At 44.0% G+C, this 19,921-nt stretch overlaps 1 protein-coding gene across 1 annotated transcript in view; it reads left to right on the top strand.

Moving 5' to 3' along the window:
* Positions 1 to 19,921, top strand: part of PTPN14 (protein tyrosine phosphatase non-receptor type 14) — a 524,356-nt gene that overhangs the window by 466,446 nt on the left and 37,989 nt on the right. Inside the window, exons 12-14 of the mRNA XM_078649778.1 lie at positions 6,490 to 6,568; positions 10,473 to 11,962; positions 15,873 to 16,010. Coding sequence (XP_078505904.1) covers positions 6,490 to 6,568; positions 10,473 to 11,962; positions 15,873 to 16,010 — 1,707 coding nt within the window. The remainder of the gene's footprint in view (positions 1 to 6,489; positions 6,569 to 10,472; positions 11,963 to 15,872; positions 16,011 to 19,921) is intronic.

Genomic DNA, 19,921 nt, shown 5'->3' with positions numbered 1-19,921 from the left:
TTTAATGAATCTGCTAGTATTCACATCACCTACTACTCTTGGGGACCATTTTGCATAATAATCTCAAGATGATAAATCTTGAGGGAACCTTGCACTGGTCCTGCATGTATGGTACTCTTTCGGACTTTTATTGAAGCTTGAGAAATCTGTTCAACAACATAAAAGCCAAAATGCCACTGCTTCTCTTCCTGACTGCTTTCCTTTCCACTTGCATTCGATGACTTGCTTGTTTACATGAAGTCGTGGGCCTTTATAATAGTTCCAGTTATTTTCACAGCTGATTTTAATGTTTTTCTGACCCGCTCAGCCTTCTGGGTCTTTCTTCTGACCATCCCCAGTGCGTGGCTGCTTGAATTTTAAAATGCAGCCAGGAGTTTTGAATGACCATCCCCATGCAAACATTCTCCACCGAAATCCATCGTAAGCAAATGATCATCAAACATATTCGTTCAGGACCCGAATATATCTTCCTGTTTTTTAGATGGATGAATACAGCCCTAGTAATCCCTCGCGTGTGCTTCCAACTCCTGCCACGCTGAGCTGACCGCCAGCGCATTGTGAAAAAGAAGATAAAGCAACACAAAAATATTAGTAAAATATTTGCAATAATACTAATTATTATTGTTGATATTATTACAAATTGTGTTGGTAGGGTGCTTAATACTCCAGGTTTCTAAGCCTATATTAAAACAGGTGTTACTGTTAGACAGTGTAATCGTATTCAGTTTATCGTCTTCGGAATGATGAAATGATGAAGCTTCATTAGCGAAATTCCAAATTGTAACCTGCACATCGCTCAAATTTCAGCAGACCAAATCCATTTGCTCTTTTCTTAAAGTGTGGGCCTCGCAGACAAAATGAATTTATTTTCTAGACTTTTAAACGCATTTTGCCTATGAGGCATTTTAAAATCCGGCGTTTTGTTAGCGGCCTCTCACCATAAATATTGTCTAGGTGGCCCCACGTGTCATTCTTGGAGTTCGCTTCCTCTGTTCAAACTGTGATACAAGTTCCCCGTGTCCTCTGGTCATTGATGTTGAATGCGTGCACTCAGTGTCTGCCACATGAAGGGGTTTTTATTTGGACATGGGCTGATGAGTCCTGCAGAGGTGTTGCCAGTTGCCCCCGTCCGAAGTTACCTACGAAAGTGCACTCCTGATCTTATTGTCAAATAAATGCCCCTGCACCCAATGGGCAAGTAATTCCAGCGACTGAAATGTCTAATTTCAAGTGGGCTAAAGTACAGGTGATGAAACGTTTTGCCACTTTGAGTTACTTCTGGGAGGAGCTGTGTCTGTTTCCTGGCGGCAGGTCAGAGGTCATGCTCATCATTGTAAAACAAACAAAGCCTGCTGCAGCTTTCTTGCACCTGTTTCAGTGCTCGGCCGTTTAGTGCTTTGCTTCCGTTGGTTCGCCGAGGATGGGTGACTGCTTTGTGTTTTTTTTAACACAGCCCTGTGAAAACAAGAGGAAGTGGAACCGCTGGTGCTTGTGGGGCACTTAGTGAACGCCACGGCCTTGTTATCGCACGCTTGTGTGACCAGCAGCTCAGTGAGAGTATATGGCCAGCCTACCCCCTGAACCGACTCACCTCTGAACATTCTGCAGTTTACCACACCAGTATCCTACTAACCATAGCTGCAGAGGTTTCAGATTGCTTGTGTGTGACATTTTCATAATTTCAGTGTCATTATGAGTGTCATTCAACGACTATGAGTGACACTTTCTTGCGAGCAAAATAAAGTATTGAAGACAAGGGAAACATATAAATAACAGAAATCACACCCATTTGAGCAACAAGAAACTCTAAGAAGACCTTAAAACTACCTCAAAGCACCAAAAATGGAAGGGCACCAACTTCATTGGAGGACCTGTAGTGATAAATGAATGCAAAATTGGCAGTAAGATTTAACTGGTTTAATATTAAAGTAAAAGCTCGTAAAGAAGTGCACCACAGCTACAGACTCCTGTAGACTCTACTGGACAACGGAGAAACAGCGGCCCTCATCCTACTGGACCTCTCCGCAGCATTCGACACAGTCTGTCATAGCACCCTCATACAACGCCTCAGCAACGTCGGAATACAAGGAAAAGCATTGGACTGGATCACCTCGTTCCTCGCCGGAAGAACCCAGAGAGTCCGCCTCCCCCTTTCAGATCAGAGGCTACCGAAATCATCTGCGGCGTACCACAAGGATCATCACTCAGCCCCACCCTCTTCAACATATACATGAGTCCCCTCGCATCCATCGCACGCCAACACAACCTCAACATCATCTCCTACGCAGACGACACCCAGCTGATCCTCTCCCTCACCAAAGACCCAAACACCGCCAAAACCAACTTATACGAAGGAATGAAAGAAGTAGCCGAGTGGATGAAGAACAGCCGTTTAAAACTGAACTCGGACAAAACGAAAGTCCTCATCTTAGGTTCATCCCCCGCTGCCTTGGACGACTCATGGTGGCCACCGGCCCTGGGAACCGCTCCCATACCTACGGACCATGCACGTAACCTAGGCTTCATCCTGGACTCCTCCCTCTCGATGACCAGACAAGTCAACGCCGTCTCATCATCATGCTTCAACACCCTACGCATGCTCAAAAAAATCTTCTGCTGGATCCCCACCGAAACAAGAAAGACGGTCACCCACGCACTGGTCACAAGCCGACTGGATTACGGAAACACCCTTTACGCCGGAACCACAGCCAAACTACAGAAAAAACTCCAACGCATCCAAAACGCATCAGCCAGACTCATCCTAGACATCCCCCGCCAAGCTCACATCTCCGGCCACCTGAAAGATCTCCACTGGCTCCCCGTCAACAAGAGAATAACGTTCCGTCTCCTCACCCACGCACACAAAGCCCTCTACGACCTAGGACCCGAATGCCTCAACACGCGACTGTCCTTCTACACCCCCACTCGCCAACTACGATCGTCCAATCAAGCCCTCGCCGCAATTCCGCGCATCCATAGATCCATCATGGGGGGAAGATCCTTCTCCTACTTAGCGGCCAAAACCTGGAATTCTCTCCCCACCCACCTCCGCCTTACACAGAACCACCTCTCCTTCAGAAAGCAACTAAAAACTTGGATATTCGATAAGTAATGTACCCCCCCTCCCCCAAGCGCCTTGAGACCCTCTGGGTGAGTAGTGCGCTATACAAATTTTTGAACTTGAACTCCGGACCGTTGCACACTACCATTGCAGGGATAGCCTTACAGCTGAGCAGTGACTCACACACTACAGCTCTCGACTTCTCTCAGGCCAGCTCTGCTCTCTGCAGGTCTTGCAAGGCTGCTTGATGGTGCGGTCTAGTGACAGGCAGCCTTTCTGTTGTAGTCTCTCACCCAGGGGTCATGTTATGGATGCAATCGGGCCCTCTTATCCAGACTGTGACAAACCTACATGACGGGAGGCCTTCACTGGTAAGGGTGAAGTTCAGACCCGCCTGGCCTGCTGATCATGTCCAGATGGGCTGAAGGGGGCAGCCGCAATTAGGTAAAAAACATCCTTTGCCGAACCCACCAACACAAACTTATCACAGCACACCAACGTAAGTGTCATGCAAGGCGCCCACACGAGGACAAAGGAAAAATGCAAACTAAGAAGTTTTCATGTAAATTCGGCCACTGGTGGTAGTGAAAAGTGACAATATGCCAAAACACGCTGCAGGACTATTGATTGCACAAGCCCAATAACATGTGAATCATCACGCAGCACTCCCTAGGCTAATGTTAACCCAAAGTCACCAGTCAATTGTACAGAAAGTCACTAATAGAGATCGTTTACGAGCGACACAACCAAAAACTTTGCAGGGAAAATAGTAAATCTTGAAGCAGTCAGATGTCTGACTTACCTGACTGGAAAGCGGGTTGCAAACTACTGTCTGTGCGCCGTTAGCACATGATTTAGGCCAGTGAAGATGTAACTGGCAGACAGTCCCTCATATACAATCCCACTGCCGTTTCTAGACCCCTCCTCAGGGTCCGACTCTATCCATGCAGGTCTATTGGTGCTACGTGTCTCTGTGCTGCCACCCGCACCCTCCAGGGCTGCAGAATTTCTATAGTCCGCCTCCTGACAACAGCTAGCTTCTGGTAGTGAATGGGCTTTGATTACCCAAAAATGAGCGAGGAGGGCGGCAACTGTCACGATCCATAGCCGACTGCTATCTCAGGCTGAACATGCAAGCCTCCATCCCAGACAATGTGACTACGGGAGCGGACAGCGGCTTAGGGTGAACCCCAAACTGCTGTTGGCTGACGGGGAAGGAAGAGGAGGTTAACAACCCAATAGGGTTCAGTGAGGAACTGTAATTGGGACGGCTCTTGGCCGCAACTCCCTCCTTTGTGATTCTTAATGTAATCACACATTATTTGTGGTGTCTAACAACTTCAGGAACCCATATAATGCATGTCTGAAACCACGACTGCTCAACGCAGTGCAAGCAGGCGCAGGAGCTTGCAGGCGGCGCTCTTCCATTTTGAAACTATTGAGTCCCCGCCGCGTCTGACCTACCTCACTTCCTATCCTCTTCCTTCAGGACGTAAGGAGGCACTAACGGTCATATCCGGATTTAGTCCTGGGCCCCCATGGTGTGCCATAGCAACCACTGCTGAGGGCAGGCGGCCCCGCTCCCCTGTCTTGATAATTGGAGTCAGTCTCAGTTTTGTATGTCTAAAAGCCACTCGGAGCCGCGGGCCGGTGCAGCAAAAATCTGCAGCCAGGCACGACAGGCTGGCTCCCTGGCAGATTTGTTACATTGTAGCACTCAGCCACTCCAGAGCTGAGAGCAGACATTTAACTAGTATTAACTTACTGAGCCCAGCTGCAGCTGGCAGCACGCCGGTAGGGAGTAGCGGAGCTGGCTTAGCGGGCTCTGGCACCGTGCGTAGCCAGAGTTTCAGAGTGGCATAAAGGGGCGACAGCTAATTTCTGTGCGGTGATGCGGAACACACTGAAATGCGTGAGCGTCACACCTGATGTGTGATACTTGACAGGCCTGCCTAACACCAGTGTAACCAGCGCACTCTACCGTGCAGAGGGTATCTCTCCGGTAGAGACGCCTGTTCTACAGCGGGTGCTAGTCATGTGACTTGCGCTTGTCACTGAATAGTACATCACGTGGCCCGCAAGATGATCCAACCACTATATTATTTATTTATGCTTTTTTTCTATAGCTCGGACATTACGTATAGTTGCTAGAGCGCTTTATAGTAAAGAATGTTTGTTACAAAGATACATGATTGCAAACACATAAGATTTCAAGTCATACAAAAGGCACAGGTTGGATAGTCGTGAGATGTATGCCCATTACTTGCAGTAGCAGCTGGCCTAAAAATGCCCTTATCGAGAAGAGTAGTTAAAGCCATGATAAGGGACATTTTTGAGACTACACAAAATGTCTTTAAAGGAGGAGGGCTTTGAATTCTGATTTGAAGACAGCCGTCGAAGTGATGGTGCGTAGGTTCAGAGGTAAGGAGTTCCCAATTCTAGTTGTGCTTCCTGAGAAGGATTGCACCATGTGAACGTAACTGGTGCTCATGTAAAGCGCTCTGATACAAGTTTGCGCTATATAAAACTCTGAGGAAAAAAAAGTTGAGAGTATAAGTAGCAGTGTTTCAACATTTTGCGAGGGTCTGGTGCCCCCGGGGGATCTTGAGTTTGTCAGCAAGGTAGCACGGAATGGACATATGTAGGGCCTTGTGTGTGATACAAGCAGTCTTGTATACGGCCCTGGCTTCGATGGCCAGCCAATGGGGAGAGTTTCAGCATCGGTGTGTTGTGATCTTTTCATTTGGCCCCGTAAGCGAACCGTGCTGCCGAATGTAGGATAGCTTTAAGGGGGGACATACTGGTCTTGGGGAGACCAGTCAGGAGAGAGTTGCAGTAGTCCAGTCTTAAGAGTGCCAATTCATGCATTCACTTTGAGGAAACCCTTGAGTGACAGAAGTAACTAGCGTGCGCAATCCGTCGCAATGAAATGAATGAATGATTGTTAGGGAATGAGCTCTGTAAAGGAGAAAATACGTATCTGCAAGCACTATACATGGGTTAAAAAAATTTTTTAAAAAAGGTCCGGGTATCTGGGGCGCCGTTGTTACAGGTAAGCAAATTCAATTGCAGCACAAAAATATCAGAGCCTTCATTTTCTGCTGATTTCCGCTTGTTTTTAAATTACAGAGTAGTCCATTTCATGTATTCCTCTGTTGAACAAGATGCAAATAACATTGCTTTGTTATTTTTCTAAACTGGAAACCTTCTCTAACAACTGCTGCTTTCGCATCGAAATATTAGTACTAAATGTCGGACACAAGTCGCTGTTCACATTTTACTTGATTAAGATGACGTTGTGACTCTTACGTAGTGATGCATGTATCTTATAGCTACTACCCATTGGCTGTGTTGTTGAAGCTGCTTTGTAATTCCAGTGTCCATTCCACTTACTCGGTTGCATTCTGTGTTTCTTGCATTCATTTCAGGCTAGGCAACAGCCATTTATACTCCCTCCTATGCATCCCCCGCCTGGAGACCATTACTCTGATCCACACACATCACAAGGTATTTACAACTTTACCTTAATGTACAGATATCATGCTGCCCCATCTACTCTAGTTCTTGGGCTATCTTCCACTTTTGTGGGCTGTCTCCAGTCCTCCCGCCGTGTATGTGCACACTCCTGGTGCTGGGGTCATTTGATACCGAGTTTCTTCTTCTGTTTTGCCTTTCTCTTGAGCTCTTTTAACTCTGCAATGTTAAGTAAAATATTGTTTTACACTATTTAGAAATGTTTTTACATAACATTAGACCTAATACTAAGATAAAGGCATCTTGTATAGTGTTTTATGTTTCTTGTATTTCTGATAACTTTGAGTGGCTCTCCTAGATTTTTTTTTTCTTTTTTTTTTTTTCGAATATTTTTTTCTGGTAATGGATGTTTGTCAGTGGGCAACATAAATCGAATGCAAAGTAGACAGTGGCTCACAGTAAGAGTGAGGTTTATATCTCTTGATTTACAATAATGACTTAAAGAAAAGGCTATGAATTTGCCAAAATGTTTAAGCCCCTAGAAGCTGGCCCGATCCATACAGGCCCACAATCCCAATATTAATAGGTCCTCTATAGCAGTGTTTCCCAAACTGTGGTCCGCGGACCCCCAGGGCAGGGCCCTGTGCAGGTGCACAGCTTGCACATGCCTTAGGCCGGCCCTGCCCAGGGGTCCGTGACACATTCCCAGGGGGTCTGCAGGCAACAGTTTTAAAAGCACAGAAAAGTTTCTTGTATAATTAGCAGCTTTCCAGCAGCAATACAAGTGTCAAGATAAAGCCAGTGATTAATGTACCTGCTGGAGCTGAGGAGAGTTTTGTTTAGTGGCAGCTTTGACTTAACTAGTGTAGCACAGAGGGTTAATGTGCCTACTGCAAAGAACGTGTAACATGCATTTTAAAAAGCAGCATTTTATGTGCATAGGTTTGTGGTTACTGCTTTTGTCACAGATTCTTTTGTTACTGTGCACTTCATAAGTGACAATCGTAATGTAGCAGAGGGACCTATAAACTATCATCAAAGAGCTGCTTGCAAACTGCATGGTACCAGTTAGTAACTTTTGTTTTTCCCCAGTTATTCATTATCCTTATGCTGCTAAAAAGATTTATTTGGGTGGAAATACATTTTTAATGTTAAAGTCAGTGCTAGCCACTGTGTTATGTTCTGAATCCTGAGTTTGTGCTTTTCCAGACCAATCACTCTTTAAACATTTTATATACACACTGATTTACATGTACGATTCAATGTGTGTGTGTGATGTAAAGTGCTCTGACATCCTACAATGGTATGGGAGATGCTATAAAACAAATGAAATACATGTGACAGAGGGGCTATTACTTCAATATAAAATACTAAGGGCCAGATGTACGATCCGTTTTTATGCGTGAACGGGTTCGTGAACCCGCTTTCACATGCAAAAACGTATTGGGCCATGTACATTGCCTATTTCGCGAGTCGCAATTTGTTTGCGACTCGCTAAATAGGTTTTGCAACTTGCTATTTGGAAGGGGCATTCCCTTCCAAATAGCGAGTCTTAAAACCATGTACAAATGTTTTGCGGTCGCAAAACACTCGCAATTAACACTTACTTCAAGTAGATGGTAATGCATTTGCAAATGGGAAGGGGTCCCCAGGGGACCCCTTCCCATTTGGGTCCCCTTTGCAAATGCATGCAAAATTATTGTTTAACGGCAGGCAGTGGTCCCAGGACCTCTGCCTGCCCTTAGAAAATTAAACAAAAACGTTTCATTTTCTTTTTTTTTTAAATGCATGGTAAATGGGCTGCATTTTTTTTAAACTGCTTTAAAAGCAGTCTCAGACATGGTGGCCTGCAGAGCCCAGCAGGTACCATACCTAGGAGGGCTGGCATTCCCAATAGGCTCGCAAATTGCGAGAGGCTCATTAATATTAATGAACCTCGCAATTTGCGACCCCATTAGGAATCCGAAACAGTGTTAAAAACACTGTTGTACATTTCATTTAGCGACTCGCAATTTGCCACTCGCAATGTGTCGCCAATTGCGAGGTGCTAAATGAAATGGTCGTACATCTGGCCCCAAAATCCTTAGGGGCAGATTTACAAGCCCCATGCGCCTCTTTTATGCCACCGTTAAGTCACTTTCGTGATGCAGCGGCGACGCAAAAGATGCGCCATGGTGCAGGGTATTTACAACGTGATGCATCTGGGAGATGCGCCACGTTGTAAAGCCCTGCGCCAGAAGGAGGCGTTCCGGCGCAGGAACGCCTCCTAAAAGTGGCTGAGTGAAATCTACAAGATTTCACTCAGTCACTTTGGGGCCCATGCTGCGTCAAAACCCTGCGCCTGCTTGAAGCAGGCGTAAGGATTGACGCAGCATTAACAAGATTCGGCCCCCCAGAGCATTGCTGGAGCTGTGTCGTGCTTGCGACGCAACTCCAGCAATGCGCCACCTTTATGGCACAGATGCGTCATGCATCTGTGCTTTTTTGCCCCATGAGGCGCAGCATTGTAAATGCGGCGCATCAATGGTAGCAGAGGCATGGCGCACAATAAGTGGCGCATCCCTGCTGATCTGCATGGATGCGTCACTTATTGTAAATCTGCCCCTAAGTACTTTGAGTATTTGTTTTGTGTGCACACGTGTGTATTTTTTTCGAATTACTGTTTTAATATTTGAAATTTAACTCATACAAATTGCTTGGGGGTCCCCGGCTTCCAGTGGTGACTCAATGGGGGGTCCTCAGGAGTCAAAAGTTTGGGAACCACTGCTCTATAGAGTTGAGAGGAGCTGTTCAACATAGTGCAACCCTCCTTAAAGTAGCATGAATGCTATCACCCCTTTACCACTTGACTCCCTCCCTTTAGCTTGCTTTAGTGAAGAGGCCAGATTGAGCAATATGGGGTCACTCTAAGGGCAAAAACCATTAAAAATCGGGAAGTATGTCTACGGTGTTTGGCAATATTGATAAATAGTGATTTAGAAAAAAACTTTGAATGGTTTTGTCTCCTGAACTACTATACAAGAAGTAGGCGAGGGAAATATTGTCCATATAGTGTAATAATTAAAACACGAGAGGTTGGTCTGTTTCAATAGAAAAAAAGTCATTGAAATACGAAAGTGGATGAGTTTAGAATACCCTTCACATAGTAATAAACAGTGCAAACGTGTGTCTTTTAAAAATCCTTGTTTATTAATGATGACCTAGAACCGAATGCAGACTTCCTGCTGTGTTACTACAGATTGCAGGGCACAGAATGTCTGCTGCTTTTACAGTCTCATTCAGAGAATGTCTGCTGCTTTTACGGTCGCATTCAGTGGGGTGTCTAGCTGAGCTTTGAAGTAATTCCCATGGTTTGCCTGTCCCACATTATTTCTTTATTTATTTATTTAATGCGTTTTTATATAGCGCAGACTTTACCCGAAGGTGTCAGAGCGCTTCACAATAGGAACAGTAATGATACATGAGAACAAATTACACAAAAACAAACGTTAAGTTACATGAGGCAAAAGTGACAATTGTGAAAAAACCAAATGCAAGAGGTAGCATACGGTACATTACAGAAGGAAAAAGTGGCATGTGTGCAAGTTACAAAAGCGTACAAAGTACAAGTACAGGTATAATACTGCAATAAATGGCAGACACTCAAGCACAAGAACAAACGTTACGTTGCAGTGTTCCCAAGGCATTTCTTCTGACCTATACAGATAGATGATTATGCCTTTTGATTATCAAATCTATAGCGGGGTAAAGCTATAACAAGTAGATAGCGCTTACCCTGTGCTTAGCTGTTTACAGCTCCTCACGTGTATGGTTATTTGGGTTTCCTTCTGTTTTGTTTCTAATATGTTCCTGATACCCTCTATCGCTTGTGTAAATATTGTGATATTGGTGTATTGCACATAATACTCATTTCTTTTATTTATGTCGTGAAATTCAGACAACATTTCTCATGGAAACGAAGACGCTTTCTACTTCAGATCTCAGTCCAGCTTGGACAGGTGTGCCCTGGAATTCAACTATGTTAATGGGACAGTGCCAAACGGGAGCGTGTGCAGCACCCACAGCATGAACTCCCTCAACCGGTCACAAAACTTCATTCAGGCTTCCCCAATGTCTTCCAATCTCAGCATCCCAGGAAGTGACATCATGAGACCAGACTATATCCCCAGCCATAGGCATAGTGCAATCATTGTTCCTTCCTATAGACCCACTCCGGATTATGACACTGTTATGAGGCATATGAAAAGAGGAGTTATTTACATGGAAAGCAACAGCCAGTCTTTGAGGAATCTCAACATTGGAAACACGCATGCATACAAGCAACATGGGGACATGGTCTACAGCCAACCAGAGATGCAAGAAAGGCAGCCGTATACGACACAATATAACCAGCAGGGTGGGTATATCCCCACGGCACCTCAGTTTGAACAAGTGAATCAAAGTAATGCTGTGACAAACAAGACCCCCGCTAATTCCATATCCCATACAGTTAGTACGCCGGAACTAACAAACATGCAGGTGCACAGTAATCACCACCAAAGTACAGCACCTTTGTTAAGGACCTTTGTTCCTAGGCCACTGACTCAATATCCACGTCCTCGCCCTGCCACCAGTACGCCTGACCTAGCAAGTCACTGTCAGAGATACGTGAGTGGCAGTAGCCCAGATCTTGTGACCCGCAAAGTTCAGCTATCAGTTAAGACATTCCAGGAGGATAGCTCGCCTGTTGTTCATCAGTCCCTGCAAGAGGTGAGTGAGCCGCTCATGACAGCCAAGCATCACCCATCCGTCAACAAAAGGCACAGCTTGGAAGTCATCAGCAGCATGGTGCGTGGGATAGAGGCAATGACATTAAAGACTTTAAATGCACCTCTGCCACGCAGGAATACATTGCGAGATCAACTGCAAGCAGTAGACTCTATGCCAAAGCCTCAAGTGATCCAGCAGCTTCCTCCCTGCAATCACAAAAAAACATTTTCAGATGCTACCATGGTAATACACAGTAGCGGAAGCGAAGGGGAGGAGGAAAGCTCAGAGCATGTTTCTGAAATGCCTGCCACCCATGGCCAGACTATGGAATACAGCGCTCAGTTAAAGGCGGCACTGGCTAGGATACCAAACAAACCCCCTCCTGATTATCCCGGACCAAGAAAAAGTATTAGCAATGGACCTTTGATGAATGAACAAGAAAGGATAATGATGGCTCTGGTAAGGGCCGAGGCCAGGAGTCCGGGTCCATCCCATGCCATCAATGTGACTCGACCCGAGCAAGTGGCAACCAATGGGCCCTCCCTTGGGCCATCGCTCTCCGAACCAGACCTCACAAGTGTTAAAGAGCGGGTGAAGAAAGAACCAGTAAAAGAAAGACCTGTTTCCGAAATGTTTTCCCTGGAAGACAGCTTCGTAGAAAGAGAGATTCGTCTGAGGGTAAGTGCATTTGATGTGTCAAAGGTACATCTGTTTATGAAATATTTCAAATTAAACTTGTCCTGTAAGGATGAGTATGGTGTGATTGGTCTTGATTTATTTTGGTTTCGTGTATAATTGGTTGGAAAGTTGATGGCAAATGTTCGCAAATTTAAAATTGTTATATTTTTTTCGTATGAAGGTTTGGTTATGCGCTGTTTACATTTTTCAGTACCATTTGATTTAAAGGGTTTCACATAGGATTGTATCCTACTTTCCTTATGGGTTGTCTCTTACACTGGTAAGTCTTAGTAGCCTGAAAAGTGGTGTGATGCATGTATCATATAGCTCCTACCTATTGGCTTGGTGGCTGAACCTGCTTTGCAATTCAAGTGTCCAATCAGCTTACTCGGTTGCTTATAACTTTGCCAAAAAGTTAATTAGATCATAATAAAATCTCACTTTCTTTTCCACCATGCCATATCTGTCTTTTGTGTATGGACATTTCTGCAGTAGATCGGTGGGCGATGGGTCAGCTTTGTAAAGGTGTATGCAGGACAGAACCCAGGGCAATCCCTATTGATATGCACACGTTTAATGGGACAATTAAAAGGGTGTGAATATCCAACATCTAGGAGACTCGTAAGGAATTCCACAGGGTCTGTACAGATTGAGCCTTTTTGGGAATTGTATTTTTATTTCATTATTTCAAAGTGTGCTTTATAGTACGGAGCTCTATCTATAGCGCAGCAAATCACGTTATCTAAGTCAGGACATTACATATCGAATGTAATTTCAGAATATTCATGAAAGAAATCTTGTTCTTAACTGACCATCTTCACGTAAGCATACTAATATTCAACAAAGACATTAGCATGTTTAGGACCTACCCGTTGCGTTCCTGTAATATGTCCCCTCCACTAAATCAGTTTCCCATATAACCAAATGGTCCGTTACCCATTATCTTAATTGCAAAGGTCAAATCCAATTTTTCATGACCTCTAAAGTCACAATTTATGAAACATTCTATGCCAGAGAAGCCTAGAGCTCACATGAACTAGCATTTGCATAATGTTTCATAGGAAACTGTTATTTATGCAAAATGCCCAAGAGCCTTAGCCTTCAGGTACTCACTGTTAAGCTTGATGACCCTGGATGCTTGTGCTTTTTGAGACAAGTAAACAGAGCTGCCAATTGTAGATCAGTATTTGTAATACTCCATTACACGTTCAAAATGGCTAGACCAAAACACCAAGTTTTGCATGCATTAACAGACCTGCCCTAAAGGACTCGAGTTGAGATAGTCACGAAGAGTAGCTTATTTTGCCAACACTAGTTGATTCTGAGTAGCTCTATTAATTGTCGTTGTATTTACTAAAGCATGTCAGTATAACATTTGAGCATGCAGGAGATAAGAAATTGAAAGTCAAATGCAACTTCACCTTGAACCGAGGCAACAACAGGAGAGGAGCAGCTGACCTGGGGCAATTAGAGTTACGTGAGGGTGTGGCTAGGCAAATATATACACTTGTGTATATATGTATGTATATGTTTATCACTTTAGACCCGAGGAGGTTTTTATGCAGAAGACATTTTTGCAGGGTAATAAGCCTTGTTTCCAAAGTGTACAAAGATCACATGACTGTGTACTTACCATGTGCAATTCAGAAAAAGAAAGTGCATAGTGCCAATGTAAATAACAATGTATAGTGCCAATGTGCACACAGCACAAAATACACAGTAGCTAACAAAATAAAAGGGGAGAGTTTCTGACAAACCAAGTCAAGGAGTGAATTTTAAAAACACTTACATTTCTTGTTCAAGATCCAACTTAATTATAAGGGTGGGTCAAAAATTGGATGTGGTCAAAGCTTTCCACAGCGGGGTCCGTAATGTATTCACTAAAGTGGTGAGTGTTTCCCTAGCATCTGTTTATTCAACACTCCACCTCAAACATTTGCTCCCTCCGAAAAAAACACAAATACGACAACCACCGTCCCTTAAAAGATCGGTTTTGTCATGGCAGCACACAGGACCCTTTTCTTATATCTGGGATGATTCCATGTCTGTGTGGATCAAAATCAACTGTACTGGGCTCCTAATAGATCACTTTTTGGGACACTGCATCAAATTTAGATTAATTCATTGGCATCTTTATAATGTCTTCTGTGACAGCCAAATTCTTGGCAGGGTTTTCGAATATCATGATTTATCAGAATCCCTACAACTGCCTGGACTCTTCTTATTTTCTAAGCATCTTAAAAAAAAAAAAGAAGGCCTTAATTACCCTAGGCAATTTTTGTTACCAGGTCATTTCAAGATGGGAATTTAAGCCCGAAGAGAGCGAACTGGGTCCAATCTTACCCCTTTGTCCTCATCTGCACCTCCTTGGTATTTACCCCTTAGATTTTGGGCCCTGGGCTCAAAAAGGCTTGGAGAAGGGGGCCCGCTCCCTTTTTAAAAAAAATTGTATTTGGCCCAGAGTCTATGGTTCCCTGTGCCTGTTAAGTATAAGGCAGCATACTGTCCTCTCCAGTTTATTGTATTTGGCCCCTATGGTGTGGGCCCCGGGGCGAATTAACGGTCAGGGAGGGGAGCTGCTCCCGTTAATATATGTTTTGGCACCGGGGGATTGGGTTCCCGGGGCCCAAAGGCAGACCCTATGCTGCTCACCATAAAGGCTGTTCATGACGTGAGGTTGGCACCCCTGCTGGGTGTTTGGCCATAGAGTCTGACGCAGGCTAGGCCCCGTTGCCAACCTCCCGCTGCACACTCCCAAAGGATGTGCACAGTGGGGGGTTGTCTGCCTGCAGAGAGTTGGATGTCTTTTGGGTAACCCACACCATGTTTGACCAAAGAGCATGCACTGCGTGGGGTTGGATGCCTGGAGGGTGGGGGGAGGGGTGGGGTTGGCTGTCTGTAGGTGGTTTGGCCACAGGGCCTGACTGCAGACCAGACACGGTGGCCAACCCCCTGCTATGCACTGCCAAAGGCCGTGCACAGCGTGGGGATTGCCTCAGGGACAGGCCGGCGGTAAACTCCCATCTGTGCATATCCAAAGGCTGCGTGCGGGGGAGGTTGGCTTTATATATAGTAATAAAACATTACTTTACATTTACAAAAACCTCTAGAAATTCACTGAAAAACTCAAAGGTTAAAGTAACGTTATAGTTAGGTGATTAGGTCAGTGACAACATTAATGTTTTGAACCCCCCAAAAAACTGAAATTCAGCAGTTATAGTTATCTCAAGTAACTATAACTTGTGCCGTAAGGTAACTATAACTCACACCCTCCTCATACACTGCTATTTGCTCCACATATTACATCACTCGTGACATATTCCATGTCATCTTTGATAATATCACTGCAACATTTGCAATTCAATTATAGATGAGAAATGTGCATGGTGGGGGAGCAAATTATAATTACCTTAGGGCACAAGTTATAGTTACTTGAGAAAAGTATAACTGGTGAATATTTTTTTTATTCAAACTTCTAATGTTGTCACTGATATATTCACCTGAATATAATGTTACGTTAACCTTTATTTTTTCCAGTGGTGACAAAAAGTATACATATAGTTTTCTATATACACACACGCACTACAGTATTGTCGCTACGAGCATACACAGTTGTTCTTTGTAACATGAGCCATAGGATATCAGCTGTTTACAAGAAATATATATGCTTTACAAATATTTCTGATGGATTCCAGTCTGAACCGAAACATGCTTGTGTGGCCAGGTGCTCCTTTGGCACCTAATGAAGGATAAAGGTTGTACTTGAGGTTTGCGCTTCTGGCGTTAGTGCGCATACCTTTGCCTGGCAGTTACAGATTATGAAGATTATATACACATTCCTGCATTTTGCTGCGATTATTAATAATCACTCTGAGATAAAAACATGCCTTTTCTTGTCGCAACTATTTAGAGTAAGGAGAAAATGGCAACCCTTGAGACACAGAAGAGGCCTTTGATGCGGGCAGCCTTGAATGGGCTCTCTGTGGCGCGAGTACCCGTGCCTGAGGATAACCAGGATGACACTGCCAAAATGCCAACGGATGAGATGGTAAGATTGGTTCTTCTTAAACGTTTATTGTTCCTTTTGTTCGGTGTGCAACACCTGCACTGCTTTAAGATATAACAAATAGACTTCTGTGAATCACTGTTAAGAATTCTGAACATATTTGCATCTTTTTATACATGGTTGAGAATTTGTGCTTGGTGCGAGGTCTCTGCATTGTTTGGAATCTGCTAGCATGGCTACGTTTTTATCCACTTTAGCGCCGGGTCGAGATAGGTGTGCGCTTTATAAATGTTTTTATTATTATTATTAAACATCAGAGCCATGGGTTCAAGTTCTAGAAAGGTCTGCTCTGTCATTAATATGTCCAAATAATATGACCATGGCAAAACATATGTATCGTATTTCTAAAATGAGTAATTAAAAAGTGTTTTGCGGTCTTGATCACATAAAATGCAACAGGAAGTGCAGACAATAGACACTAACAAAGGACAATGCAAAGTAATGCAGTTACATAGCGGCAGCCATGATTAAAAGTCATAAAGTGGCTGCTTCTATGTGCACTTATTCAATTCATAATGCGCACAGCATAACAAAGTTAAATTTGCAATGGTAACAAATATCAAAACTGGAGAAATTATACATAAGCATGGCTTTACACATGATTCCAGCCAACAAAAAAGAAGTCATAAACCACCTGCAGGGGTACTCCCTATAAATATCATATATCACAAGACAGTTGTCATGGCGGTGAACTTGCAGAACATCTGCATGCAGTAGTGGGAACGGAAGGTGTGCGAGGCACAGTGCCCAGGTACCATGTGGCACAGTTACCCAGGAGCATGTATGCCCCCTGCAGCTCGTGGGGGGAGTACATGTAGTCACAGTGCTATCGCAGGTGCCAACATAAGATGGCCATCTGTGGTAGCCGTGTGATCAGGTGTCAGCTGCAATAGGCAGCTGTTGACCAAAAGTGCAACTTTCTTACCTCGATGGGGTAGAGGAAAGGTCCAGCAGACACAGGGGAACATGTATCTGTGGATAATGAGGTCACCCGAGTGGGATGGCCATAGGAGACAATAGTGGTTGATGGGGTGGGTGCAGAGAAGGTGTCCCCACAAATAAACCCCGGCACATGGAGCGCCGCCAATCACGTCTAATGGGCGAGACAACCGCGGGTGGGGAGTGGGGGTACCCATGAGATGAGCCTTGGTTCAGGTGGAAAGTGTGGATGGCAGGTGGGTGGGACCATGAGTAAGTAGTATTGGGCAGGTGGGGGAGAATGGGCCACGGAAACACCCAGGAAAAAGTCCGTCCATGGAGGGACGGGGTAAGCTCACGTTTTTGTAGAGAACCATTGAAAATAAGGATGTTGTTGGGAAGGCAGTGTCTGATCATCTCAAGGTTCATGTCAGCGTGTGATGTATCTCAGTGATCTAGTCCGCAAAAAATGTTTGCAGGCCTGGATGCCTTTCTCATGCTCAATTATAGTGTACAGTGAATTGAAATCTAGTGTCAGCAGAATGTAATCCTTCTCCCAGTAGATACATTCTAGCTTGCCCAAACAATCTTTGGTGTCCCTTACATAAGAGGGAAGGCCAGTAACGAACTCACTCAAGAAATGGTCCGCATGTGTGATGTTTTCCAGGGCTCTACCCCGGAAGACATGATAGGTCTCCCTGGGGGTGGGAGGGGGGTTGATTGTTCTTGTATACCTTGAGGGGGGAGGTATAACACTGGTAATTTGGGGTAATCCTTCTTCGGGACCCAATATTCCACCCCTAAACGCTAAAAATACCCTTGACACCCAATACCCCTACCCCCCAAAAACATACTTACCCACCCTATACCCACCTCTTATCCCTAAAAATACCCTTCCCACCCTATACCCTTGCCCACCCCTAAGCCATAAAATTGCCCCTACTGCCCTATACCCTTTACCCACCTCTGAACCCTAACAATACCCATACTGACCTATACTCACTCACCTCTAAACCCGACAAATACCCTTACCACCCTGTACCACTACCCACCCCAAACCCTAAATTATATAATATATACTTACCTTGCGCAGTAAAGGCCTTGCGTGGTAAAAACTGCATAGTAAAGAATTTCCCCCATATATATGTATATGTAGGTCATCGATACATTCAATGAAAGTGGGAAGATATTGAAGTTGAGTTATTTAGGAAACAGTCTGGGCACAGTGGAGTAAATGTAAGTGCATGAGGATTGCAATAGTAAGCTCATAACGACGTGCGGAACAGTAATTTAAGCATTATAAAATCAAAATTGTAAGGCATTTTTACCATAGAAAGCGAGATAAAAACTAATATGCTAACCTGAGAGTTTTACAGTTTGATTTAGTGTTTTAGAGCTCTTATATGTATCTTTGTATCAGAGCAATAAGTGGTGGGTTCGAATGAAATGTCAGACAAAGGAGATTTCTAACTTAGTGAGACAAGTACTAGCTTAGTTGCAGGAAGTAATTGATAGGTTACCTGGCAGGAATGTTTATTCCACCTGTTAGTTCTTTGAGATTAGTGATGTTGTACCTGAGGCCAAACTATTGATAAATATGGACACTTTTTGATATTAAGCCGGGGTGAAGGAAAAATCGACATGGAAGCCGCCATCCTAAAAAGCCTAGAGTCTAGTGAGCAAGTATGTGTGGGGTTAGGAAAGTCCCATGAACAGAGTGTGTCCAGCCTAACATGTAATGAGAGTGACTGTCATTCCACTGGTTCATATGGAAATGGGCAGAGTGCTGGACAGCCAGTGAAGGATCTATCCAGAACTTTGAAGATAATAGAGAGACTGAAGTGGATCATTTATGTTCCGTTAATCTGATAGCTTCATAAGAACCTAGATACATTCTCAATACTTTCTGGTATCTGATCATGAGACTCCATGATTTTAACACGGACCTGATCAATGAATCTCTAGCGCTGGAAGAATATCCAGACACTCCATTCAGAGACTTTGAAACTACTAACTTGCCCCAGACCAAATTCAGATCTCCTGGACCAAGTAAAATCTGCTGACGGTTGAGAAAACACAGCATTGTTTCAGGAGCATATAGAACAAAGCAAGGCACTGTATGACCACCAATTAGGATTTAGACCAGTGTGTGGAAAGAAGAGTGGGACACCTCACCTTTGTATCAAACGTTATTATGACCACTATTCTCCTGTATCTGTCTGCAGCCGGTGATGTTGTGGGCCACATTATCCCATGTTATAGATTACGTTTTTGACTGGATCAGATCATTTCTTCACAATAGGGTTAATTGAATTACTTCCCAGCCATAACAACTTCACAAGTTGGATAAAGTTACCCAGATATACACCACATCATTGTGCTAAGACATGGCCAAAGGCAGCATGTGGGGTGATACAAAACATCAAAATAAGTTGAAAAGAGTCCCTGTATTGAGTCGGGGAAAAGTGTGTACTCACCTAAATGCAAGGGTAGCTATGGTATATTTTTAAAGATGAGATGGGGGAGGCAGGACAAACAAGTTTAGGAACAGACTACTAGTGGGTGAAGGTAAACTAAACAAGTATTCTCATGAAAGTTTACATTGGGATAAGACCATAGGTTAGAATTAAATGCAAGAAGAATCTATTAACCTAATCTGTTTGATAGTATCCTTTTTGGAACATAAGTATCTCAGTTACAGCAACTATGAATTAAAGCAATGCAAGTAAATTATTTGAAGCATTAAACTCATTTTTACAAAACCACACTTTGTGGAAGATTAATTCCTTAGATTTTATAACTTTTGGGGCATCCTACCTATTGTTTACTGATCACTTCAGGCTTTATCACTCCTCCCCTCGTAAATAACTGAGGAGTTAGGTGATGTTTAGCACCTGCAATATCTCTTCTCAACAGAGTAAAGATTGTGTAGCCTTATAATATGTTAGAAAAACATGAATTCTGAAATTTTCTAT

The sequence above is a fragment of the Lissotriton helveticus genome, chromosome 6, assembly GCF_964261635.1.
Source record: "Lissotriton helveticus chromosome 6, aLisHel1.1, whole genome shotgun sequence".
Lineage (NCBI taxonomy): Eukaryota > Metazoa > Chordata > Amphibia > Caudata > Salamandridae > Lissotriton > Lissotriton helveticus.
Note: the sequence above shows the minus strand (reverse complement) of the source record. Positions and strands in the feature narration are given on the sequence as shown.